This window comes from Macrotis lagotis, chromosome 1, assembly GCF_037893015.1.
Source record: "Macrotis lagotis isolate mMagLag1 chromosome 1, bilby.v1.9.chrom.fasta, whole genome shotgun sequence".
Classification (NCBI taxonomy): Eukaryota; Metazoa; Chordata; class Mammalia; order Peramelemorphia; family Peramelidae; genus Macrotis; species Macrotis lagotis.
Genome location: NC_133658.1, coordinates 55,266,398 through 55,290,637, shown reverse-complemented (window position 1 = coordinate 55,290,637; position 24,240 = coordinate 55,266,398). Strand labels below are relative to the sequence as shown.

The following is a 24,240-nucleotide window of genomic DNA, read 5'->3' as shown; positions in this document are numbered from 1 at the left end:
ACATAAATACAATGTAATTCTTACTCCCATATGCTGAATCATTTAAACAAGTGACTGAAGTTTAAAAAGGTTCTATTGCCAAAGAAAAAAGGAAAATCAGCCAAGTTTGAAGCATCGCTCTAAGATGAATATCTGACGCATATCCTAAGCAAATAAATGCCTTCAAACCCCTTCTCTCATCTTTAATCTCTTTTTAACTCCTGGTTTTACCTCTATTGCCTATTTAAAAACAAAAAATCCAGTAAGATACCACAGAATGGAATCACTAAATCCCAAAGTCTAGGCAGGACACTGAACATCCCAGGGCTTCAATTTCCTCTAACATATAAAGCTTCCAGCTTTAGAACTATGATCCTGTGAACCTGCCATCTGATGTCTCATACAATAGTAAACATTCTCCCCTTGTACAACCTAAGTCCTCTCCTAGAATTCTTGTGTCCACTTCCTCACCCTCTATTCACTTCTCATTCTCTTAAAATCTGACATCTGTTCAATTACTGTTCAACCAGATCCAACATCTTCAAGGTTATTGCTCAATCCAATGGCCTTATTTCCATTCTCATCCTTCTGGAAATTTCTGCAACTCAACACTATAGGTTCTGCTCTTCGTCCCCTTCATTTTCCATGATCCTGCTTGCTAGACTGCTCCTTCTCTGCCTCCTTTCTTGAATCCCTGTCCGTTTTCTGTGTCTATATCCATGTATGTATGTATGTATGTATATATATATACCATCCCTCCTGAGCATCTCATTGGATTTTTGGTTTTATTAAGCTCCAATATCATACCATCCCCCCAACTAAAAATCACCAATGACTCCTTTTGCCCCTTGAATAAAAGACAAAGCTTCAAAGTAGTATCCAATGCCTTTGCAATTCTCATCTATCTTTCCAATCTTATATTGCAAGCATTAACAAACAGGCCTGCACAATGTTCTATTCCCACCACCATGATTTTGCACAAAAAGTTGCTTATAACTGGACTAAACAACCTCCTCACCACTGCCTTGTAGAAAGAATCCCTGGCTTCCTTCCAAAAGAAGAGCAACTCAAACATCACTAAATACACAAGGCCTTTTGGGATCCTCACAGTTATTAGCAATTTCTCTCTCTCCTAAGATTTCTTGTATTTACTTATGTGTTCATATTTCACGTTCTTGCATTGTAAGCCTGAGATTCTTACCCAATGACCAACAAGAGGCCATACTACTAGAGAAACAATCACAATAATCTAGACAGTCCTATTAAAAATTAAACCCTAAAAGCAAAGGCAGTTGTAGTTCAACAGAGGAGAGAGCACATGTTCTCTTGGGAGAAGAAAAAGAACAACTTGTCATGCAACCTTCCTACCATACGCACCTCATCTCTGCCCCTTTAGAGTCCCTCACTTCCTTCAAAGGCAGCTTATTGGGGCAGCTAGGTGGCACAGTGGATAGAGCACTAGGTCCTGGAGTCCAGAGGACCTGAGTTCAAATCCGATCTCAGATACTTAATAATTACCTGGCTGTGTGGCCTTGCGCAAGTCACTTAACCCCATTGCCTTGCAAAAACTTTTTTAAAAAAGCAGCTTATTGACTCCTCATCTCCTTCAATGTCTCTCTAAAGCTTTCTTCTATATACTTACCTCTATAGTGTATTCCTCCCAGGGATAATGCTTTGCAGAGGGGACACTAAAGATCTGCTGAATTGAACTGAACTCGTTCTAAGCAGGCCAGTGTCTCTTCAAACTTTTCTGTCTGACAGTGTTATCACTGTTACCTTTAACTCCCACCCTTTAACTTTACCTCTGATCACCAACATGCAGGTTTAGAGATATCTCCACCCCAAATATTAAGGTGGAGACATCTTGTGCCTCATCTGTGGAAGAGTCTTTCCAAGCTCAAAACAGTCTGATCAGCCACAGTCAGATACACTGACCCAAACATAGTAATGGCATTTTGGTCCTCTTCAAACACAAAGGACAACTACAAATAGTCACCAGGCCTTACAAGTACCTTCTATTTTAAGTTCAGAAAATCATGGAATCTTGAAAGTCATTTCATCCTGTGTCCCTGAACAAAGTAACATCCAACATGTCTAACAAGTGATTGTCCAGTCTCTTCTTGAACACCTCCAAACAGACCCTCTATCTTTATCATCTAGAACAAGCAGCTTTTGGACAGCTTTCATCAGGAGGAAATTTTTCCTGACATGGGAACCAAAATCATCTTCTTTGTAGCTGCTTCCACTTCTTCATAGAACAAGATTAACTCAACTTCCCCCAGGAGAGTTACACAGACCTGGTTTTTTCAAGAGACTCTCATATGACAACCATCCTGATTGCCTTGAGCTGAATGCAATCCAATTAATAAATATTCTTTCTAAAACACAGCACCCATAGCTAAACACATTACCCTAGATGGGAATCTCACCTTACCAGAATACAGCACAATCTTCCATCCATTTCCTGTTGGGCACAATGAGCCAAGGGAGGGAAGCAAGGAGCCTAGGATCTTCCATTTGCCCCAGAGTCACTGTCCTTCCCCCCTCCCCACTCAAGAAGTCTACCTTTTCCTGATGTTGCCAGATTTCCAGTCTCCTCAGTTGAGTATAGCCAAACTTTCCTGTGATCACATGGGTTTTTCATCCATTATGCATTGTGGACCCTGAGGGAAGGTGGCAAGCATCTTCTATCTGTCCCAAAGCAACAACTTCCATCTGTGTCAGAACAAGGCAATTTCTGCTTCCTGCTGCCTGCCCAATCTCCTAAGCAAGATGTGGAGAACCTCTGGTGCAAAGAGCAACAACTTTCGTTTGACACATGCTCCGCATCTTCCTCTGTGTCTAGCCCTTTTAAAGGGAAGAGGAATATGGGGAAGTGAAAGACTTCTATCACCTGCTATGGGGTCCAACTCCATCCTCCAGCTGCAGCCTACACTCTATCTACCCTTTGGAAAAGAGAAGTTGTGAAGTGGGACCTCTCTTCTGATCACTGGACTAAGCACCTCCCATATATATATTTCATGTACTTGCCTCCAGATTCCTTTGGGAAGAGGAATGACACCCTCTATTCAATGAAAAACACTCTCACATCTGGTCATATCCTTCAAATCCCAGTAATTCTGATTCTCTGTAGATCATCATCCCAACCACATTCCCCACCCTCACCCCCAATTCCTTCTTCCCTTCCTCAAACCTTTCACTCCAAAATTTCAACCAAAACATCACTGAGTCCTTCCTCTGTATCCTGTAAAATGCCTATTCTATATGGCAACAAACTCCTTTCATTCTAAACCTTTGCCTTTCCTTTCCCACTCCTTATATCAATTATACAAAACCCAGCTCCTGCGCTCCCCCCCCACATAACTTCCTTGACCATCTATGTTACACAACTGGGCCCTCACTATTTCCCTTTTTAATCAGCAATCCCTCTTACCCCCTCCCCCCCAATCAACTCACTATCCTATTCTCCATCTGGACTCTTGCAAACCTTTTCATCACTCTTCATCTTCAAAAAGGCCAAACTTCCCATGGCTGCTATCCCATCTCACTCTCAGCTAAAAATTCTGCCTCAAAGTTTTCAGAAAAAATTGTGACTTCATCATGAGTTCCTCCTTGGACTGTTACATAAATATAAAGGATTGAGAATTTAATGGATGTTTTAAAAAAAAATACACACAAAATGGGCTAACGTCACTGACAAAGAAATTATGCTTTGCAAGATACAAAGGGAATTTATACAAACTAAGAACACAAAGAGTCATCCCCTGATAAGTAACACTCAAAAGTTTTACAAAAGGAATATCACAGAGTCTAAATGGTCATCTGAAAACAAACAATTCTGAGGCTTCTGACCTCAAACCTTGCATTTAAATTGTTAAAGCTGATAAAAAACAGAAACAGTCATACTAATATGGGCAGACATACTAATAATCTGTTGGTAGAATTACAAATTGATCCACCCTTCTGAACATTTGCAACCATTCAAGTAACAAACTGTCCATGGTTAACTCAGTTAACCCAGTAATCCCACTTAGCCCCAAGAAGTTAAAACCAAAACCAAGTACCACTATATAACAAAATATTCATAGCAGGTTGCTTTCTGGTGGTAAAAGACTTGAAGAAAGGTGAGTATCCATAATTGAATATTGACCAAAAAAGAAACCCAAAAAACTGGCATATCAATGTAATGGACTATTAATAGGAAGGAAGGAATGATGGAACTCAGAGCAACATGGAAAGGCTTAGATGAATTGATTCAAAAGAAATTAATCAATAAGCTGGGGCAGCTAGGTGGGACAGTGGATACAGCACCCACCCTGGAGTCAGAAGGACCTAAGTTCAAATTCAGTCTCAAATTTCATATTTAGCTATGTGATCCTGGCCAAGTCACTTAATCCCATTGTTCTCCTCCCCCCAAAAAAAGAATCAACAAGTATTTAGTAAACCCTAATAGATACAAAGCATTATGCTCCTCACTGAAGATATCCAAAAAATTTAAATTATCCCTAGTCTCTCAGGAAAAACATCTACATGTAAGTATATACTAAATACACAAAGTAAATATAATATAATTTCGGGGGTGGGAATGGAGAGAAGAAAAGCACTCACTAGTGACTAGAAGACAAGAACTCATCTGAGAAGTGGAATCTGAGCTGACAGCAATATACTACAATGCTAATAAAATAAAGAGCAATAAGAATTCTTGAATAAACAAAAAACCAATAGTGAAATGTACAGATGACCATAAAAACTAAAATGAGCAATTTTGATAACATAAAACGTAAAACGTTTTTGCAAGATCAAAATCAATGTATGGCCTTTATAAGGGAAATAGCGAACTAAGGAAAATTATTTGCAACAAATTTCTCTGGCAAAGGTGACATCTAAAGTATAAACAGAACTAATACAAACATATGTGTCGTTCTCCAAGAGATAAATGGTTCAAAAAATGTGAATAAGCAATTTAAAAAAAAAATTAAAGCTTTCAATGACCATTAAAACATGTTCCTGGCGGCAGCTAGGTGGCGCAGTGGATAAAGCACCGGCCCTGGAATCAGGAGTACCTGAGTTCAAATCCAGCCTCAGACAATAATTACCTAGCTGTGTGGCCCTGGGCAAGCCACTTAACCCCATTGCCTTGCAAAAACCTAAAAAAAAAGAAAATGTTCCAAAGCACTGTTAAGAGAAATGCAAGTTAAAATAACTGACACTATTTCACATCCTACAGTACAGACAGGCAAAACTGACAAAAGCAGAAAATGACAACTGCAAGAGGCTCTGTGGTGTGGACAGGTATCCTAATGTATTATTGAACCTACTCACACCATTACTAAGTTTATACCCCCCCCCCCAAAGGGGTTCAAGTTGTGACAGTGGTGGTAGTTTTCTTGGCAGAGATATTAGAGTGGTTTGCCATTTCCTTCTCCAGCTCATTTTACAGAGGAGGAACTGTAAATCTGTAAAGCAAACAGGGTGGTTTAAGTAACTTGCCTGGGGGCACAATGTCTGAGGCTAGAATTCAAACTCATAAAGTTGAGTCTTCCTGATTTCAAGCTCTAGCCAAACTTGAGTTGCCCCTAAAAGGAGCTAAAGACAGAGGGAAAGAAAGCATGTATACAAAAACATTTATAGTTATACTTTTTGGTAAACACTTGAAAATAAAATAGGAATCAATTACTATGGGAAAGCTTAACAAATTATGGTTTGTGACTGTAATAGAATATTTGTGCATCATAAAAATGTTATATGAACTGATATGGGGGAAAGTGAACAGAACCAGAGTAATTTATACAATGACTATGATAATGTAAAAGAGAACAGCCGTTCAAAGCCTTTGGAATTTTGATCAATGCGGTGACACCAATCAAGGCTTCAGAAGACAAAGTCAAAAATGTTGATTTGTTATTCCTTAACTAGACTGAATTGTCAAAAATAAAAGAAGGGGAAAGGGTGGTTTGGGGGAAAGGGAAAAGAACTGGTGGATAGTAATAGTTTTCCCCACTCCCCAAAACAGACCATTAATGGAAACATTTAACAAATACACAGAAAAGGAGACACAAACAAAACAGTTTTACTTCTATCATGTTCAATTTAAAAAGTGCTTTGAAAAAAATTATACATAAAATACTAAACATACAAAAGTTCAGTCTCATACATAATTGTCTTTTCTGGTCTTCACTGCCTAGTGAAACTTTCATATTTGTTGATTTTAAGTCCATAATAAAAAAATTCATTAAAAAGATAAGACCAGTCAACATCAATCAATCATTACACACCAAGCCAGAGACTCAGGAGGACACAATGTTGTCTAGCTGTCGGATGCAGTCCTGCTGTTTACTGGATGGTTTTCTTAACTCTTAGAAAAGAAGATTCCACCAGGTAGGGAAACAGAACTAATAACAAAACAAACAGAAGATAACAATAAAATATATGAGGGAGAAAAAAACAAGGGCTTTATCACCTGGGAATGGAAGAACTATCTAAAAGTAGAATGGGCTGCCATCCTCATGTCAGGGAAGCATCCAGGGCCTGATGACATTTTAGGGGATGTTCTGGAAAGCTGCTCTTTTCCAGACAGCTGCTGAGATCTCTTCCAAACACAAAGTCTCGGATTCTCTGAACTCGTGGCAGATGAATGTTACTGGTAGTGAGAAATGAATGAGGAATATAAGGAATTGAAACATGGGAAAACATGTATCACTGATATGGAACAATCAAGTGAGAAGAGCTTGGAACAATAACACACAAATGGCTACAAGGAAATAAATGAAAAGAACACTGAGTAAGTCCAATGACAACTAACAAAGACTATTTCCTTGCTTCTGGTAGCGAGGCACAGAATGTCACACACTCTAACACAAGTGGCACAGGTGTTGGTTGGTTTTGCCTGTTTTTCACTGATATCAAGGAGGTTTCAGTAACTAGAGAGGCTGGGTCATACTTATAAATGACTCATAAAAACAAAAAGCATCAAAAAGGGAGGATAGGGGGAGAACACAGATCAGCATTGATTAAACCCCTACTCTAAGAACTTTACAAGAAGTCATTTGCTATCACTTTATCACTGGCTCTGCAGTGGGTACTTTCTGAGAACTTGAAGGGACTAATTAACATTGGCTTCAAGTATTCTCTCAATCCATCCTCATAAGACCCAAATTACAGATGTTGAAATTGAGAGAAATAGGTTATCTGAGATGCCAAAGCAGGGTTTCTGACCCTAGCCCTGAGCTCTGGCCTCTCTGACACATGCACCAAAGTGAAGGCATAACTGCACTGAGTTTCTTGATCCAATGAAATCTCTGGGGAGCAGCTGAGTGATGGAGTGGATAGAGCACCAGTACTGGAATTAGGAGCACCTGAGTTCAAATTCAGCCTCAGACACCTAATTGCTAGCTGTGTAACCTTGGGCAAGTGACTTAACTTCATTATCTTAAAATAAAAAAAAATTTTTAAATCCTCTGCTTTAACCACCCCTAAATCCCCCCCCAACCCCAGTAACTTTCCTTCCAACTAATCTAACTTATTTTCCAGAAAAGAAATCTCTCAGCTCCACCTTCATAAATTTGAAACGGTTCTTGAAAAGTAATCTGTTAACATGGACTTTGCCTTTAGATGAGAGAAAATCAGAATGAAGTAAAATAATACAGCTTGATCTACATGACCTCTGGCTTTATCAAGGGCTGGTCACTGGCTTTTATCTAATTCATTCATAATACTGCACTGTCAAGAAAAATCTTAAAGTCTGCCAACAAAAGCAAAATCTACCTTATTTCATAATATACAAGATAGCTTTCCATTTTTCATCTAGATAAAAAGCACGATGATAATTACACATGTCCTATTTAGTCATCAAGAGAGATTAGTATCATAGGAAGAGAGAATTTCTGACTATACACAACTAATTTGGATGGAAACTCTGGTGCCCTAGATAAAAATGACTAAAAATTTTAGAATTAAAATATAACTTTCCCCTTCAGCTAAAATATTATACAAATATTATTGAAAATCCTGAAAACATCCACCCATCATGTAAAATATAAACAAATTCTCCTAGTTATATTTTATAAATGGAAAAGCTGAACCTTAGAGACATCAAGCAAGTTATCCAACACTTCATGAAATTCTAGTATTCAATCTTCTCTAGTAGGGGAATTTTGATTAAGAATCATTTAGAAAGGGGCAGCTAGGTGGAGCAGTGGATAGATAGGTAGCTCTGGAGTCAGGAGTACCTGAGTTCAAATGTGACCTCAGACAATAATTGCCTAGCTGTGTGACCTTGGGCAAGTCACTTAACCTTAATCCCATTGCCCTAAGTAAATAAAAAAAATTTTAAATACCTAAAAAAAAAAAGAATCATTTAGAAAGCCTGCTTGGTTCTCTTATATTGTTTAAAAGCTTTGGTTTAAAGTTACAGTTGGACTTTTCTAATCACATCAGTGTGTATTAGCCATTCACTGGATGTTTGAGTTTCTCTGAGTTAAAGCTTTCACTTTCAAAACTGTTCAGTAAATTGTTATGCATTAATCAAAATAAATCAAGTCATGGTCACAGACAAAACATACTTGGTTTATACTCTCAGAACACTAAAAAATAATCATTTATTTATAGAACTACATATAAATTGATATAAGTGTTCTCTTACCAAAGTAAATCTGTATTTGCCTTACTCTTAAAAATCATCTTCTAAATTCTGAAAGATGGCAAATGTTATCTATCTTGTTCTGTGCCCTTCCCAACACCTGAAACACAAAGTCATCTTCTCAAATGGGATTACCTGAAAACCATAATGGCTAATCTGAAAAGCACTGATATATAGTCAAATTAACAAATCTAAACTGTTGAAAATGTTGTAATGCCAAGGTTAGGTTTTAGCTTGATTTGTTTGGGTTTTTTTTTTAATAGAAGAGAATTTGGCTCATATGTATGTTCTACAAATAAATATAAGATAATGTTCACAAGAAGTCTAAATTTTAATTCAAATTAACTAAATATCAAAATTAAGAATTCTGAAATCATCCCTCTCCTAGTTAGCACTGTTTAGAAATACAGGTGTTCTACCCCCTTCTGAAACTGAACCAATGCCCAGAATTCTTTTGTAATGAAGAGTCTCTCTTCCCCCATTTCTTTTTGGCTTCTTAAAAAAATAACTATTTAAAACACTCAGATCTGGGCTTTCTTTAAAGTTCTGAATAAAATCTCATCTTCTACAAGAAGCCTTCTCCAAGGTCTTTTAATTCTAGTGCCTTCCCCATAAATTATTTACTATTTATCCTGTATATACTGTAAAGAATTTGCTTTGTTTAACTGTTTATCCTATTTTCTCCTCTGTTACAAGGTGAGCTCTTAAAGGACTGGAAATGTCTTTTGTTTCCCTTTGTATACCCAGGACCTAGTAGGTCCTTAATAAATATTTATAGATTGATTGTGCACAAATCAAATTTATGAATTTCTCATCCACAATGAAGATACCATCTTTTAAAAACAAAAATGATTCTACTGATATTATCAATGTATGAATTTTAAGTTATTTTAACCAATTATACTGGGGCTCATGCATTCTCATTCAACCTTGCCAACAGGCACAATTTAACCTGAAGTCAGCAGAGACATTTCATCTAAATAAAAGATGACACTCCACACTGAGAGCAATAAAATCAAGAGTTTATTTTAGCAAGATCACCCATTGAATTGAAACAATAATTCCCTATTTGTCTCAATATTCTATCCTGTTTAAATACATATAAAATACCAGGCATAACTGTCACCTATCCAGTTTTGATTTCATCAGACCACCACATTCCTAGAGTTGTCCATTCCTAGATGAACAGCTCTTACGCATTTTCCCCAAGCACAAAAATTTCTGGTTATGCCATTAAAAGGGCTGGTAGCTTCCTCAAGTTGTGACTGCTTTTTTATCGAGCAAAATCCACTATGCTAGGAAAGTTGTGATTTAAAATCTTAACAGATTTTTATCTGATACATCAAAAGATGTGCTTTAGATTGAAATTATTGTAGGAAGTCAACCTCAAGAGTTTTGACAATGTAAACAAAACAAAAAACAGTTCTCAAAATCTCAAAAGTTGGAAGAACATCAGAGATTTAATCCACCCCTAAGCTCCACTGAGGGAAGGAAAATGTGGTTTTCCCTGGTTTCATTTTTAAATGTTGAAAGAATATATCTGGAATTATACAATTTCATTCTGTCCTGTCATTTTCATGGCACCAACATGGTGTTTTATTAACAGTTAAATCCAGTTAGCTGTTGAACCCTAGAAAAAATATAAACAGTTCCCCAAATTTTGATATCATTTAATCTTTAACAGAGGCTGACATGCATTTTTTTAAACACATATCACTGAGAAATCATATTTCTCTCCTTCCATTTCATTACAATTCTGTTCCTGCTTCATCCTACTCACTAGTCAGGACCCCTTTTCTCAATCATTCCCCTCCATAACCCCTCAGAATCACAGAATTGGGGTCTTTGAGACACACAGAGCACTACACCGTCTTTCCCTCACATCCTTCAGCAATCATCGTTCCCTCTACAAAATGCCCTCCCCTTGCCCAGTTTTGATTTCTACAGACTACCACATTGGTAGGTGTCCATTCCATTCATTCCCCTCATATTCCTCGAATCCCATAATCAGAATTTGGGACTTAGAAGGGACCTCAGGTGCCATCTAGATTCCAGAACAACGCACCCTGGAAAAGAATCCTCATTATCACTACACGTCCATCAAATTACAGTGTCTAATATGTTGTTAGGTATTCACTAAGTACACATTGACTTGTCAGCCTCCTTCCTACTTCCACCTTACACATACCCACAGGGTCCCAGTTCTTTCCCCCTCAGAGGGCTCTACAATTAAATCCCACACATAGCACAGGGGCCTTTGATTTGCACCCCTCTTTGCACATCCCATATCCCAGTGCCTTCCCTCTCTGGATCACCTGCTAGTCACCCTATTTATGGTGGGAGGATGCACAGTGATCTTCAGGTCGTCCCCCCTCCTCCTCCAGGGCAGGGGCTGTCTTTTACCCCAGCTCTCACCACAGAGGAGACAATAAACTGACACAGACTTACTGAGCTCGCCCCGGGGGCACCCAGGCTCTCACTCCTTCCTGAAATACATGGGCATTCTCCCCACCTCGACCCTCATTCTTCCCTGCACACACATGTCCTGCACACACTCATTCCCCTGAGCCCACATACACCCCCCTTGCTCTCTGGACCTCCTGCACACAGATAGATTCACCCCTCTTTTGCACTTATTCAACACTCCCTCCCTTGCACACACAACATATGCACACTACCCCTCCCTTGCACACACAACACATGCACACTACCCCTCCCTTGCACACACAACACATGCACACTACCCCCTCCCTTGCACACACACACACACCTGGCTCCCTTTCCTTGCACACTCACACTCCCCGAATCAGCTCCCTTCCCTTGCGCACACTCTCCCCCTTGAACACTTGCACACCCCCGTGCAGCTCCCTTCCCTTGCACTCACACTCACCCATGTGGCTCCCTTGCACACTCACACTTGCATGCTTGCACTCACACACTGCCCCATGCAGCTCCTTCCCTTGCACACACACTCCTCCATGCAGCTCCTTCCCTTGCACACTCACACTGCCCCACACAGCTCCTTCCCTTGCACACTCACACCCCCACATGGCTCCCTTGCACACTCACACTGCCCCACACAGCTCCTTCCCTTGCACACTTGCACTCACACATGCGGCTCCCTTGCATACTCACGCTTGCACTTGCACACAGCCTCACGCAGCTCCCTTGCACACTTGTACTCTCTGTGCCGCTCCCTTGCATACTCACACTCCCCCACGCAGCTCCCTTGCACACTCACATTCACACTGCCCCATGCAGCTCCTTCCCTTGCACACTCACACTTGCACTCCCCCACGCAGCTCCTTCCCTTACACATTCACACTGCCCCATGCAGCTCCTTCCCTTGCACACTCGCACTTGCACTCCCCCACGCAGCTCCTTCCCTTGCACACTCACACTGCCCCACGTGGCTCCCTTGCACACTCACACTCCCCCACGCATGTCCTTCCCTTGCACACTCACATTTGCACTGTCCCTTCCCTTGCACACTCACATTTGCACTGCCCCTTCCCTTGCACACTCACATTTGCACTGTCCCACGCAGCTCCTTCCCTTGCGCACTCACACTCCCCCATGCAGCTCCTTCCCTTGCACACTCACACTCCCCCACGCAGCTCCTTCTGTTGCACACTCACACTCCCCACACGCAGCTCCTTCCCTTGCACTCACACTGCCCCACGCAGCTCCCTTGCACACTTGCACTCCCCCACGCAGCTCCCTTGCACATTCGCACTCCCCCACGCGGCTCCCTTGCACACTCACACTCACACTGCCCCACGCGGCTCCCTTGCACACTCACACTCACACTGCCCCACGCAGCTCCTTCCCTTGCACACTCGCACTGCCCCACGCAGCGCCCTCCCGCGCGCGCCCCCACGCGCGCCCCCGCCGCTCACCCTCCCGGCAGCGCCTCCTCCAGATGGTGTCCGTGTTGAGGATCCGCCGGAACTTGGAGCAGACGCGGGCCAGGCTGGGCAGGTCGGTGCCGGGCAGGGAGGCGAAGATCTCCACCAGCAGCTCGGGGGGCAGGTCGAGGAGCGAGCAGCGCGCCGGGCCGGCCGGGGGCGGCGGGGGCCGCGGGGGCGCCGGGGGCCCCGGGCCGGCCGAGGCCGAGGCCGCGCCGCCCGCGCCCCCCGCGCCCCCCGCGCCCCCGCAGGCCCCCGCCGGCTGCGGCATGGCCGGGCCGCCCTCGATCCGCTCCTCCTCCGGGTCCGTGTCCGGCTCGCTCTCGGCCGCCGCCCCCGCCGCCTCGGCCGGGCCCTTGCGCTGCTGCCGCCGCCGGCAGCCCCGGGACTGGCCCACCCCGCAGAGCCGGGCGCACACCGCCATGCCGGCTCCTCTGTGACGGGCGCCCGGCGCCCCGGCCCCCGCCCCCGCCGCCGCCGCGCGCGCGCGCGCCTGCGCCCACGCCCGCCCCCGCCGCCCGGGCCCGGCCAATGCCGCCGCACGCCCGCGCGGACACGCGCTCGCAGGCCCGCCTCCTTGGCCCGGCCCCGCCGCGCCCCTCGCCCCGCCTCCTCCCCGGCGCGGCCCGAGCCACGCCTCCCGCCTCTCGGATCTCCCCGCCCCAGGGGTCGCGACCCGCGGCACATTGGGTACTGCGCCTGCGCCGCCCCACGGCGGCTGCTCCCTCTCCCCGGGGAGAAGCGGGGCGCCCCCGCGGAGCAGCGCCGCACTGTGTCAGCCAGCTTTTATTAGGCGCCTACCGTGTGCCAGCTGCCGGACGTGCAAGGGAGCTGAAGCATGTGTTAGGCGCCCACTGTTTAGGTCGTAGAAGCTGACATGGGGGGCAACAATAGAGACAAACGTAAGCCGGCCTGAGGGCAGAGTCGGAGCTGGGGACCCCCGGGCCTGTGCTCCTGACCGCACCCCTGCACGACGGGGTTCCTTCGCAGCCCCGGTGCCCTTGCCACAAGATCCCGAGGAGCCAGCCTTGGGCTTCCCCGCGCGCTTAGACAAGCTCGTGGATTACTGTTCATTGTTCGGAATTCTCATAAGCCTAGCGCTGATTGACTTGGCTTCTAAAAGGAGGGGGCCGGCATGAGGGTCCGCGAGTGGGCTCCCACACTGACGGAGGAAGCCCGGCCCCACGCACACCACCTGCATTGGGGAAAGCGAGGCCCGGCTCCCTGCCGTCCCGAGAGCTCGCGGGGCCGCCCCAGCTCCGGTACTCCGTGGCCCGGCCCTCTAGTTACATTGTAGCGACTGGACTCCGAGCCGGGCCCGGCCCTCTAGTTACATTGTAGCGAGGGGATTCCGAGCCGGACCGGCCCTCTAGTTACTTTGTAGCGACGGGACTCCGAGCCGGGCCCGGCTCTCTAGTTACATTGTAGCGACGGGACTCCGAGCCGGCCCGGCCCTCTAGTTACTTTGTAGCGACGGGACTCCGAGCCGGCCCGGCCCTCTAGTTACATTGTAGCGACGGGACTCCGAGCCGGGCCCGGCCCGTCCCCACCGGGAGCCGGACCGGGCCCTGGCGTTCCCACTTAGCAAAATAGGGGGTAGGGCGTTCTCGCCTGAACCCGAAAGGCTCCGGAGATTGCAGTCAGTCTTAAAAAAAATAGAAAAGAATAAATTTTCGAACGCCCCCTTGGTAGTTTAAACAGCATCTTTCCTTAACTGCCCTTCAAGATTAGTCTAAAATAATCCAGGATAGTTTTTTTTTCGGGAGGTGGGGGAAAAGGGGAAAAAAAAAGATTGCGGATGCCCCGTGTGAGGATCGAACTCACGACCTTCAGATTATGAGACTGACGCGCTACCTACTGCGCTAACGAGGCTCCTTAGCAACGGCTTCCGTGAAAGAGCTTTTGAATAAATTTATGAACCCGGCAGGCGATTTGCCTATACTCCTTTCTTTTCCTTGCGTATTTCAAGTAAATATGCTTCTGAATTTGGGGTAAAAGACTGGATTCGAATGTTTTCAACCATTTAAAACCTCGCAGACGCTGCAAACGCACTCCTTGAATGAAAAAGACATCATTCTGTTCAAAAGCAATCACATTGAAAGGGAAAGAAATCAGGTTCCAGTTTGCCACCATGTCCTTCTGGGTGGGTATCCGGCTCCATTGTCGAAATCCATTAATAATATTTCTAACTATTAAAATAATTATAAAACCTATGTAGAATTCGAGCACCATCCTTCCTGCAGGATTCGAGCACCCATTAAATGTTGTTTTAATTTAGTAACTGATTGTGCTGGCTGCAGATTGTTTTTCCACCTTTAAAAACACAAATTCATGGACCCTTCCCCTTTTATAAAGGGCCAGTGTACCGCCACCATAGATTAAGTCCTTTGCTGCTAAACCCGCTGCTGCAGGGTTTCTTCCAGATTCACCTTAGAAGACAAAATTACACATTTCTTCTTCCTACCTTAAACCTGAGCGTGTTTTACGAAACCCATATTCAAGTTCATACAAATTAATTTTTATTTGAATAACGTTTTGTAAAACATTTTATATATTATATTTCTATATTGTGCATGTTATATATAATATGTATATCATATATTATATTTATATATTATGTATCTATATATGATTTTTCCAATTACATGTAAAAACTAATTTTTAGTATTCTTTTTTGTTTAATTTCCAAACTCTTTCCCTTCCTTCTCAGTGAGACAGAAAGCAATTTGGTATGTTATGCATGTGGAAACAAAACTTATTTCCATCGAATAAAAATTTTTAAAAACTTAAGATCAAATAATGAGGGGATTGGAGATGATTCCTAAAAATCTCAAGCTCTTACGGCTGCGATGCCAAGATTCTTAATCTAGTTAAAGAAACTATCAGTTTTTCCAGAAGGTATAACAGAATTATGTCTACCAGGACAATAAGCATACTCTGCCTCGACCTAACAGCAGCAGCCACCAAATAGTTCCCCTTTTTTAAATTAGAAAGGACAGTTAAAAATCACTGCTAATATTAATAATAATAGGCAGCAGGTAGCAGGAAACCATTCTGTTTTGTTTGTCTCATGTTTTAACATTTCCTTCTCAGAATGTGAATTAGACTTACATCACAACCAGTCTAGCTGGTTTTGCAGCTGGGGCATACAGTTTGATTATAAAACCTTTGTTCAGTTATGAAAAAAAATAAATATCAACCAGATTTCATAATTATCTAGGCTTAACTACAGGGGAGAATTTAAGGATACTTTTATCAGGTTCAGATCAAATGAGACTACACACATATATCTACAGTTTGCATATATGTTTGCATACATATCTGGAGAACTATTATAGATACATATGTATGTGTGTGATACATACATACATGTATTGCACTCTGTGCAGGTATGTATACACATAAAATATAAAACTAATAACTGCCAAAAACTTTGTATATTTTGATATGTATTATATACAACTTTGTAACATACATGGATCATTATATACTATGTAGAAATATACATACATATAAAGCTCTTAATTATTGAAGCTCTGTGTATGTCAGCTATCATTATTAATAATAATCCTATATAAAATTATACTGTATAAAACATTATGTTAAGATATATTATGAATGATAAATGACAATAATCAATAATTAAGCTATAATATTAATAATAATAGATCATTTATTAAGCACCTACTATATTCCAGACACTGTGCTCAGTCTGGGGATGTAAATAGCAATAAAAAAACAATCCCTGCCTTCAAGGAGTTTACAATCTCATGAGGATAATGATAATAATTTCTCAATTCCAGACTTGTTCATTAAATATTTAAGCTAGAAGGGACCTAAGAGGACATCAACTCTGATTGCTTCATTGTATAGTACTCCAAGTGCCCTCATGAATTCTTTATAATGTACATTATGTCACTGTTGCAAGCATATCTGCAACTCATATCATCAAAGACTAAAAGGTTCAGAGAGAAAGAGAGATTCCTTATGAAAGCAAGAATACATTAGTTTTTCCATTCTAGTTTCATCTTGTCCAGGAAATTAGTTTTGTAACCTTACACAAATCATTTTACCTCCCTAGGCCTTATCTTAAACATAGGGGATTAGATGAGATGATCTCTAAAATCTCTTCCAGTCCCTAATAATCTGTGATATTTATGATTTTCAAGATTATAATGGTCAGCCTTCCTTGCCTACTAATCAATGAGTATATTTAAAGGGAAACTTACAGTGAATAAACACAAGGAGCAAGATCCAACAAGAGAACAATGGAGAGGGTTCATCTCATGACAATTGCTCTGTATTTAAATAGATCATCACATGATGATTTAATAATCTCTCTCTTCCTTTTCTGTGTAGTTTTTTTAAACCAGATTTTGTTGCATTCCTCCTCTTTTCCTTTTACTTCTGTCTTTCTAGGAAAACCTTAGTTTTATCTTTCTTTCACCAAGATTTATTTCTTAATCTCTTCTCTTTAAAATACTTTTTATTCAATTCATCCCTTACTCTTGTGTATGGAATGAGATACATTTTTATAGCCCACTGAATTGCAGTGATTTGTCAGACCCAGGGAAATGATTAGTTCAAGAGCTAATATTTAGGCCCTGTCCCACAATTACTTCTTGTTGTGACCCCACTAGATTGGAGTAATAAAGCATATAGGTTTTTGGTTTTTTTGGAAGGGGGGAACAGTTGTTAACTTATTTGGGGGCTATGACCTCCCCAGGGTCTATTGTGCAAAAGTCAATGAGGTGAAGAATTATATTAATCTAAGAATAACCTCAACATCTTCATCTCTTATTCCACTTCAGGGAGATTTGGGAATACCAGGAATCAGGAATAATAATGAATTTTAAACAGTAAGTGTGAATGTAAGAGGACAGCAAGGTTTTGTTTTGCTCTTGACAAAATGCAATATAAATGTCATAATTCTTTTTTTTAATTGGTAAACATATATATATAATAAAGGAAGGAATACAGGCCAAGGAAGTAAAAAGCTATGAACTTGTCGGTTTTATTCAACTAGTTTTTTGAATCTTAGAATCTGGATGAGTATCATACCCCAAGTCTCCATGTAGCTCCCAAAGAGTAATGGAGAGCTTCAGTCAGTTTGGAGAATTCAGAATCTCCATTATAGGTTTATAAGAATGACAGATAATTTCCTAACTCCATGTCAGACAGATATCTGGGACCATGACTTTGAATCAGCATCTTATACAGGAAGTAAAAGATTTGATTTAATGTTAACCTGGGGACATCCTACCTACTTTTGTTAGTCATCTCAAGCTAGCTGTGGTAGCTCATGTCCTCAGTTACGGACTATAAGTATTGTCAGCCTACCTGTTTTGGGAAGAGGTTTTCTAGTCACAGTACTTTCAGCACCTGAGAATTGAGTCCAGAAGGTGGTGTAAAGCTGAAACCTAGAAGATGGTAAAGGAGAGAATTTTGATGAGTATGCCAACATCAAGAGACTCTCAGCAGAAAGCAATATGATGACATCCACAGAGAGGCCTGGCACATGAATTGCATCAGAGATATTGATTACCCTAGCCAGATAAGCCTAGTCACATGTGTCTCTTAAATGCATTGGAAAGAACATGATATTTAGAGTTAAAGCACTTTGAGTTCCCATTGCTGGGTTCCAAGCCATTTACTATCAGTATCACATTAGACAAGTAATTTAACCTTTCTTGACCTCATAAAATGAGGTGACTGGACAACTACAATAGGTAACTATTATATGACATCTTGGTACTATTTGTACTTGTTCTCGAAGAAGACCATGACATCAAAGAAGTGGTGCCATGTCATGCAAGTGACTTGAATTTGAATGGGGGCAGGCAGTTTGCAAAGTCACCCTTTCTCCTCTGGAGTCATCTGACTTCAGTGGTCAGATATGAATCAGGACAACTGGAGATGGTCCTGAATTCGAAGCAGTCAGGGTTAAGTGACTTGCCCAAGGTCACACCACTAGTGTCAAGTATCTAAAGCCCAATTTGAACTCAGGTTCTCTTTACTCCAGGAGTAGTATTAAACATGTTACAGATATCTCAATTGAGCTTCACAATAATGCTAAGCATCATTTATTAATTTATTTATTATTAATTGCTAATGGTAAACAATAAAGTAACAATTATTTATCTCCATTTTACAATGAGGAAGAGTTACAGAAAAGTTAAGTGACTTCCTCGGCATCACATTGCTATTTAAATATCTGAAGCTGAATTTGAATTCAGATGTCTAATGTTACTTTCCGTCATAAATCTATAATTTTCCAATCCTATATCCCACCATGTGCATTCCCTTATTATTTATTTCTCCATAGGTGGCATGCAGTAGATAGAGAGCTGGCTGTGGAGACAGAAAGTTTTGAGTTAAAATACAATCTCACAGCTACTATCTACATAACCCTGAGCAGTGGATAGAGCATCAATCCTAAAATCACAAGGACCTGAGTTCAAATCCGTTCTCCGACAGCTGGCACTCACTAGTTCTGTGACCCTGGGCAAGGAATTTAACCCTTGATTGCCTGCATCCTGCACAACACCCCCTTCATTCAAATCTGGTTCACATGTACAACATGGCATTATGTCCCAAAAAGAATGAAGGACAAACACCAACCCTGGGCAAGTCAGTTAACTTCTATTTTCCTCAGTTTTTATAAATGTAAAATGATAACCTAAGTTTATGACTACTGTTAGAATCAAATGAAATAACATTTTTTTTGAAAAGTTCCTAACTGGGGTGGCTAGGTGGCGCAATGGATAAAGCACCGGCCCTGGAGTCAGGAGTACCTGGGTTCAAATTCTGTCTCAGACACTTAATAATTACCTAGCTGTGTGGCCTTGGGCAAGCCACTTAACCCTATTTGCCTTGCAAAAAAAAAACCCTAAAAAAAAGTTCCTAACTGCCTGCCACATAGTAGGTGCTATATATAAATATTTATTCCCTTCTCTTTCCCTCCCCACATTATTAGTGTGCTAACTTCAAAGAAAATATGTACCACATGAAGGAGGAAGGAACCTTTCCTTGTTTTCTTATTTAAAAAACTATTTGATAAGTCTTTTTAAAAAAAAACTAATGTTCCCTCTAGCCAGCTGGTAAAAGTAGCATGGATGTGAGTCTATAGACTATGGTTTTCAATAGACAACAACCCACTGAAACTTGGATAGCTTTTCTGGGGACCAATATGTGAGAAGAGTCCCAGGGGAGTAATTTCAGACATTGACCATATTTCCCCCATGTATAAGATGCACCTTAATTTTGGGGCCCAAAATTTGGAAAAAAAATATGTATTACATGAAGTTATTGAACTCAAATTTTATTCATCATGAAATTCAAAGACCTTCTGCTCATAGCTTTCAGGTATCTTTTGGGCAAGTCTGGTGCATGGATACATGCTTAGTGGATACGTGTTTAGTCCATTCTTTTTCATGAACCTGAAGCACCAATTATATCCTCCTTTGAAATCATTTGAAATCACTTCTTTTTCATTAGTAATTCTTGTCTCCTGCTGAACACCTTCATGGACACAGGAATTCCACTGGCCCTTTGCTCTTCAATCAATCTCTTCACTTCCCTCTCTAAATCAGGCCATTTGCTGCCTTACCTCTCATAGCCTTCTTCTGCCAGGGTGTTTTCAGTAGGGTTTCTTCTTCCCATAGTCAGTCTCAGATTGTTTTCACAGTTGGAAAAGGACCAAACTGACATTCAGCAACATGATTTCCATTCACTTTTGCAAATGGAATCACTTTGAATTTGAATTCACTCTATAAAAATCTTTTCTGAGCCATTTTTGGGCAGAACATGGCAAAACATCACATAATATACCAGAAACAAATATGAAACAATGAGTGGAAAGACAATGGGCACAAAAAATTGAGAAATTCAAGACAAAAAAAAATCTACAACTATTGTATAAGACACTCCCAGTTTTTAGACCCCAATTTTTTCAGAAAAGGGTATATCTTATACATGGGGAAATAACAGTATTTTCCAATGTCTTAGCATTGTAGGAATTTAAAGATTTTTTCCCCTTCTTTTGTTAGTACATACATGGGAATATAAATATATATATACACATACATACAAACATCAATATATTACATGCATATTTTCTCTTCTTGAATTGTGACTGACCAAAAAATTTTCTAATGAAAATTGATCCCTAGAGGCACTTGTACTTAGTTCTTGTTTGTCCTTCATTTTTGATGAAGACCATGACATCAGGGAGGTGATGCCATGACACGCATGCACATAATTTGGATTTGAATGAAGGGGTGCTAGGTCACAAAGTTCTCTTTCTTCTCCTGAAGCATTTGGGTCCAGTGGCCAGATATGAATCAGGACTGCTAAAGATAACTGGATGCTAGACAATTGGGGTTAAGTGACATGCCCAAGGTCACACAGCTGGTAAGTATCTGAGGCCATATTTAAACATAAGTCCTCCTGACTTTAGAATGGGTGCTCTACCCACTGCACCATATAGTTGTCCTTATAGTATAAACAAGAATACTATCAGATTAATTCAGAACTGATTAGATGTTCAAGCTCAAAGAGTTTGAAGTCCAAGTGGTAGAAAATCAAGGATCTTGTTTGATCCTTTGCTAATTAACATTTTATCATTGAATTGGATAAAATTATTGATGGTATGCTTATCAAATTTGCAAGTACCTAACCCCATGGAGAAGTAAATGACAAACCATTCTAGTAACTTTGCCAAGAAAACCAAATGGGGTCACTGATGAAAATGACTGGACAACAAACCCAGTGGATAATAGATTCAAGATCCAAAGAATCTTCACAGGCTAGAATAATCTAATATGGGTTCAATCCAATAAGATCAAATTCAACAAGATGATATCAAGTTCATGAGTTTAATAAAGTGGGGAAGTCATGGAGAAATAGCAGTTCTGAAAAATATCTGGGGTTTTATTGGACTGCAACTTCAGTGTGAGTCATCATTGTGAGATGGTAACCACAAAAGCTAATGCAATGAGTTCTATAAACTTCCATATAACTTTTCAGAACAGGGAAGAGAAAGTGTCCTCATAAGACCTTATCTGAAGTATTATGTTCAGTTCTGGGTATCACAGTTTAAGAAAGACATTGATAAACTAAAATGAGGTCTCTTCTAACTCTTAGATTTTGTGAGTCTATGAGGAAAGTCCTAGATTTAGCAGGAAGATACCTATATGGACAGTCAATTGAGAAGTGACCATTTTGCAGAGCCTTTGTGAGTCCACTATAGGAGAAATATCTCCCCATTAAACCTGTATAACAGGTAAACTACTTCTGAGTAAATCTATCACAATGCAGAAATATTAAAGGCAAAAACCCAAGTACAGGTTCAGGAGGTAGAAAAATAACTCTGATTAAAGATTAGGATTCTAACAAGGCTTTTTAAAGACATAATTACATTAGAGAGACAAGAAATAATTTTTGCTATACAGTAATCTTGTACCTCTGCTTACAATAATGAAATTTGAACAAACATGATCTCATATCCCCTAAGGAAACAGACCTAGATAAACAGACTGTATAGATAAACTAAGTTAGATTACAGATTAAACTACATTTGGAGAGTTCACAAGAGGCTGACTGAGAAGAGAAAATTTATGTCATTAAAAACAGCCATAGGTTCCTAGGCAGAAGAATCCTTCCACAAAAAAGTTAAATCATTTTGGAAAACTCACCTTTTTTTAACCTTCTGAACTGAGGAATGTCAAAATAAATTCATTAATATATCATTCCATGAGTCAATTTTTTAGCCAGATGAAGTTAATATGAATAGAGATCAAGTTTTGGTTAGCTAAATGTTCTAGAAGGAATGGTATAATAAAATTGAATAAAAAAAGGTTTTTAAAATTCTCATTAAGTCAATAGGGAATATGAATCTAATAGAAGGAAGTATTCATTATCTGGTCACATTCCAGAAATCCACTGGAACTTTTTAAAAATAATTTGGTGATCTTCAGAAATTTGTAAAGAATTATGTTCTCAATGCTAAACCACTCAGTGGTTTCATTTGTCAATTAAAACATAGGAATGAGAAATGGTTTTGATGAATTTTCTCACATATGCACCACCAATATTAGCATGCATATATATATATGTATATATATGTGTATATATATATATGTATATATATGTATATATATATACATATATATATATACACATATATATACATATATATATATATATATATATCCAAGCTACTTATTTGTGTTTCTCATTGACATTAAGAAGCAGTCTTGTACTGAAAATGGGAGGAAATGGACTTTGGGGAAATGGGGGTTAAAGATCTATCTATGGATGGTTCATTTGGGAGTGAAGAATTCACCAATTTCTGACACAGGAAGGTTTACAATGTAACTCAAATTGTAGAAATAGTTTACAATTTAACACAAAAAGTCCATAAACTCATAGAAAAAGTTCACAGGTGACTACAAAAAAACTCCCAAGTTATTACAAAATTTTTCACAGATTCAATTCTTTAGAGAAGTAGAAGAATAGTGAGCTTCAGTAAAAGTAGTAGAGTTAAGTAAAGAAGAAATAGCCACAAGCTGGGCTAGTGAGAATATTAAGGACAATTAAGAGGGAAGAAAGAGTGAGAGATTATTTGGAGGATCTTGCTACCCCCAGAGCAGGCTACCCTCCAAAGGAAGGTGAGTAGCTCAACTGAGGAGCTAGGTGAGTTTTTAAGGAGATGGGGGAAGATATGTTGATGAGGTGATTGTAGCTCAAAACATGGATATGAGATGATTAGGGATAGGCAGATGAGGGGTGGTAGCTCTACATTTAATTCCTTCAGGCTAAGGCAGAGATCTATTGTTTTATTGATAGGGGCTTGTCTGGAGCAAGGTTGGGGGAGAGATACAAAGCCAATACAGATTAATAACTATAAAGCTTATTTCTCTGTCCAATATTTCCCCTAATTCAGTTGGGTTTTTTTAGATTGTTTTTTCAAGGCAATGGGTTTAAGTGGCTTGCCCAAGGCCACCCAGCTAGGTAATTATTAAGTGTTTGAGGCTGGATTTGAACTCAGGTACTAGGGGGTAGCTAGGTGGCTTAGTGGATAGAGCATCTGCCCAGGAGTCAAGAGGACCTGAGTTCAAAGCTGGCCTCAGACACTTAATAATTACCTAGCCCTGTGGCCTTAGGCAATACACTTAACCCCATTGCCTTGCAAAAACTAAAAATGAACTCAGGTCCTCCTGACTCCAGGGTCAGTGCTCTATCCACTGCACCACCTAGCCACCCCTCTAATTCAGTTTTAAGAAAATAATAGTCACTAAAAAACTATTGCATTTTCCAACTAAGGACTATATAGCAAGACTTTTTATCCTATAGACAAACTGGAGTTTGGGATTGAAAGTTCAAAAAGGTGGATCCTCAGTAAAAAAGGAAGATGGCACCATAAAAGTGAATACAAAGCTCTTTACTAAAGGAAGGAACAGTGGGTTGAGTCCAAGCAGACTCCAGCAGTGAGTAGTGCAGAGAGCAAGTCTTTTTATAGGATATTGGATACAGATGGTATGGTTTCTATGGGGACTGGGAGCCATTGGGGTCTCCATGGAGAATGTGTTTTATTTGGGGAGTCACTAAGGTGAGATTGAGTATTGTTTGGAGTTTTTATGGAGATTAGAGTTCATGTCCTTAGGAGAGGATAATCATTGTGGCTCTACTGGGCAACAATGAAACTCAGGCTGG

The 24,240-nt window shown here is 40.7% G+C and overlaps 1 protein-coding gene and 1 non-coding gene across 6 annotated transcripts in view; both read right to left on the bottom strand.

Annotated features, from left to right (window-relative positions):
- The window catches only part of FBXO31 (F-box protein 31), a 58,080-nt gene extending 45,122 nt beyond the window's left edge, over positions 1-12,958 (bottom strand). For 2 of the 5 annotated variants that reach the window (XM_074201691.1, XM_074201699.1), the window contains exon 1: positions 12,517-12,958. In XM_074201691.1, the coding sequence (XP_074057792.1) occupies positions 12,517-12,949 (433 nt within the window). In that variant the 5' untranslated portion in view covers positions 12,950-12,958. Of the gene's footprint in view, positions 1-1,621; positions 1,773-6,439; positions 7,413-12,516 lie in introns of those variants that run through there. The other 3 variants (XM_074201710.1, XM_074201715.1, XM_074201707.1) reach the window with 2 other exon arrangements.
- Positions 12,959-14,324: 1,366 nt separating this feature from the next.
- TRNAM-CAU (transfer RNA methionine (anticodon CAU)) lies at positions 14,325-14,397 on the bottom strand. Its single transcript has one exon. It is a non-coding gene; the product is annotated as a tRNA-Met (tRNA).
- Positions 14,398-24,240: the final 9,843 nt, after the last annotated feature.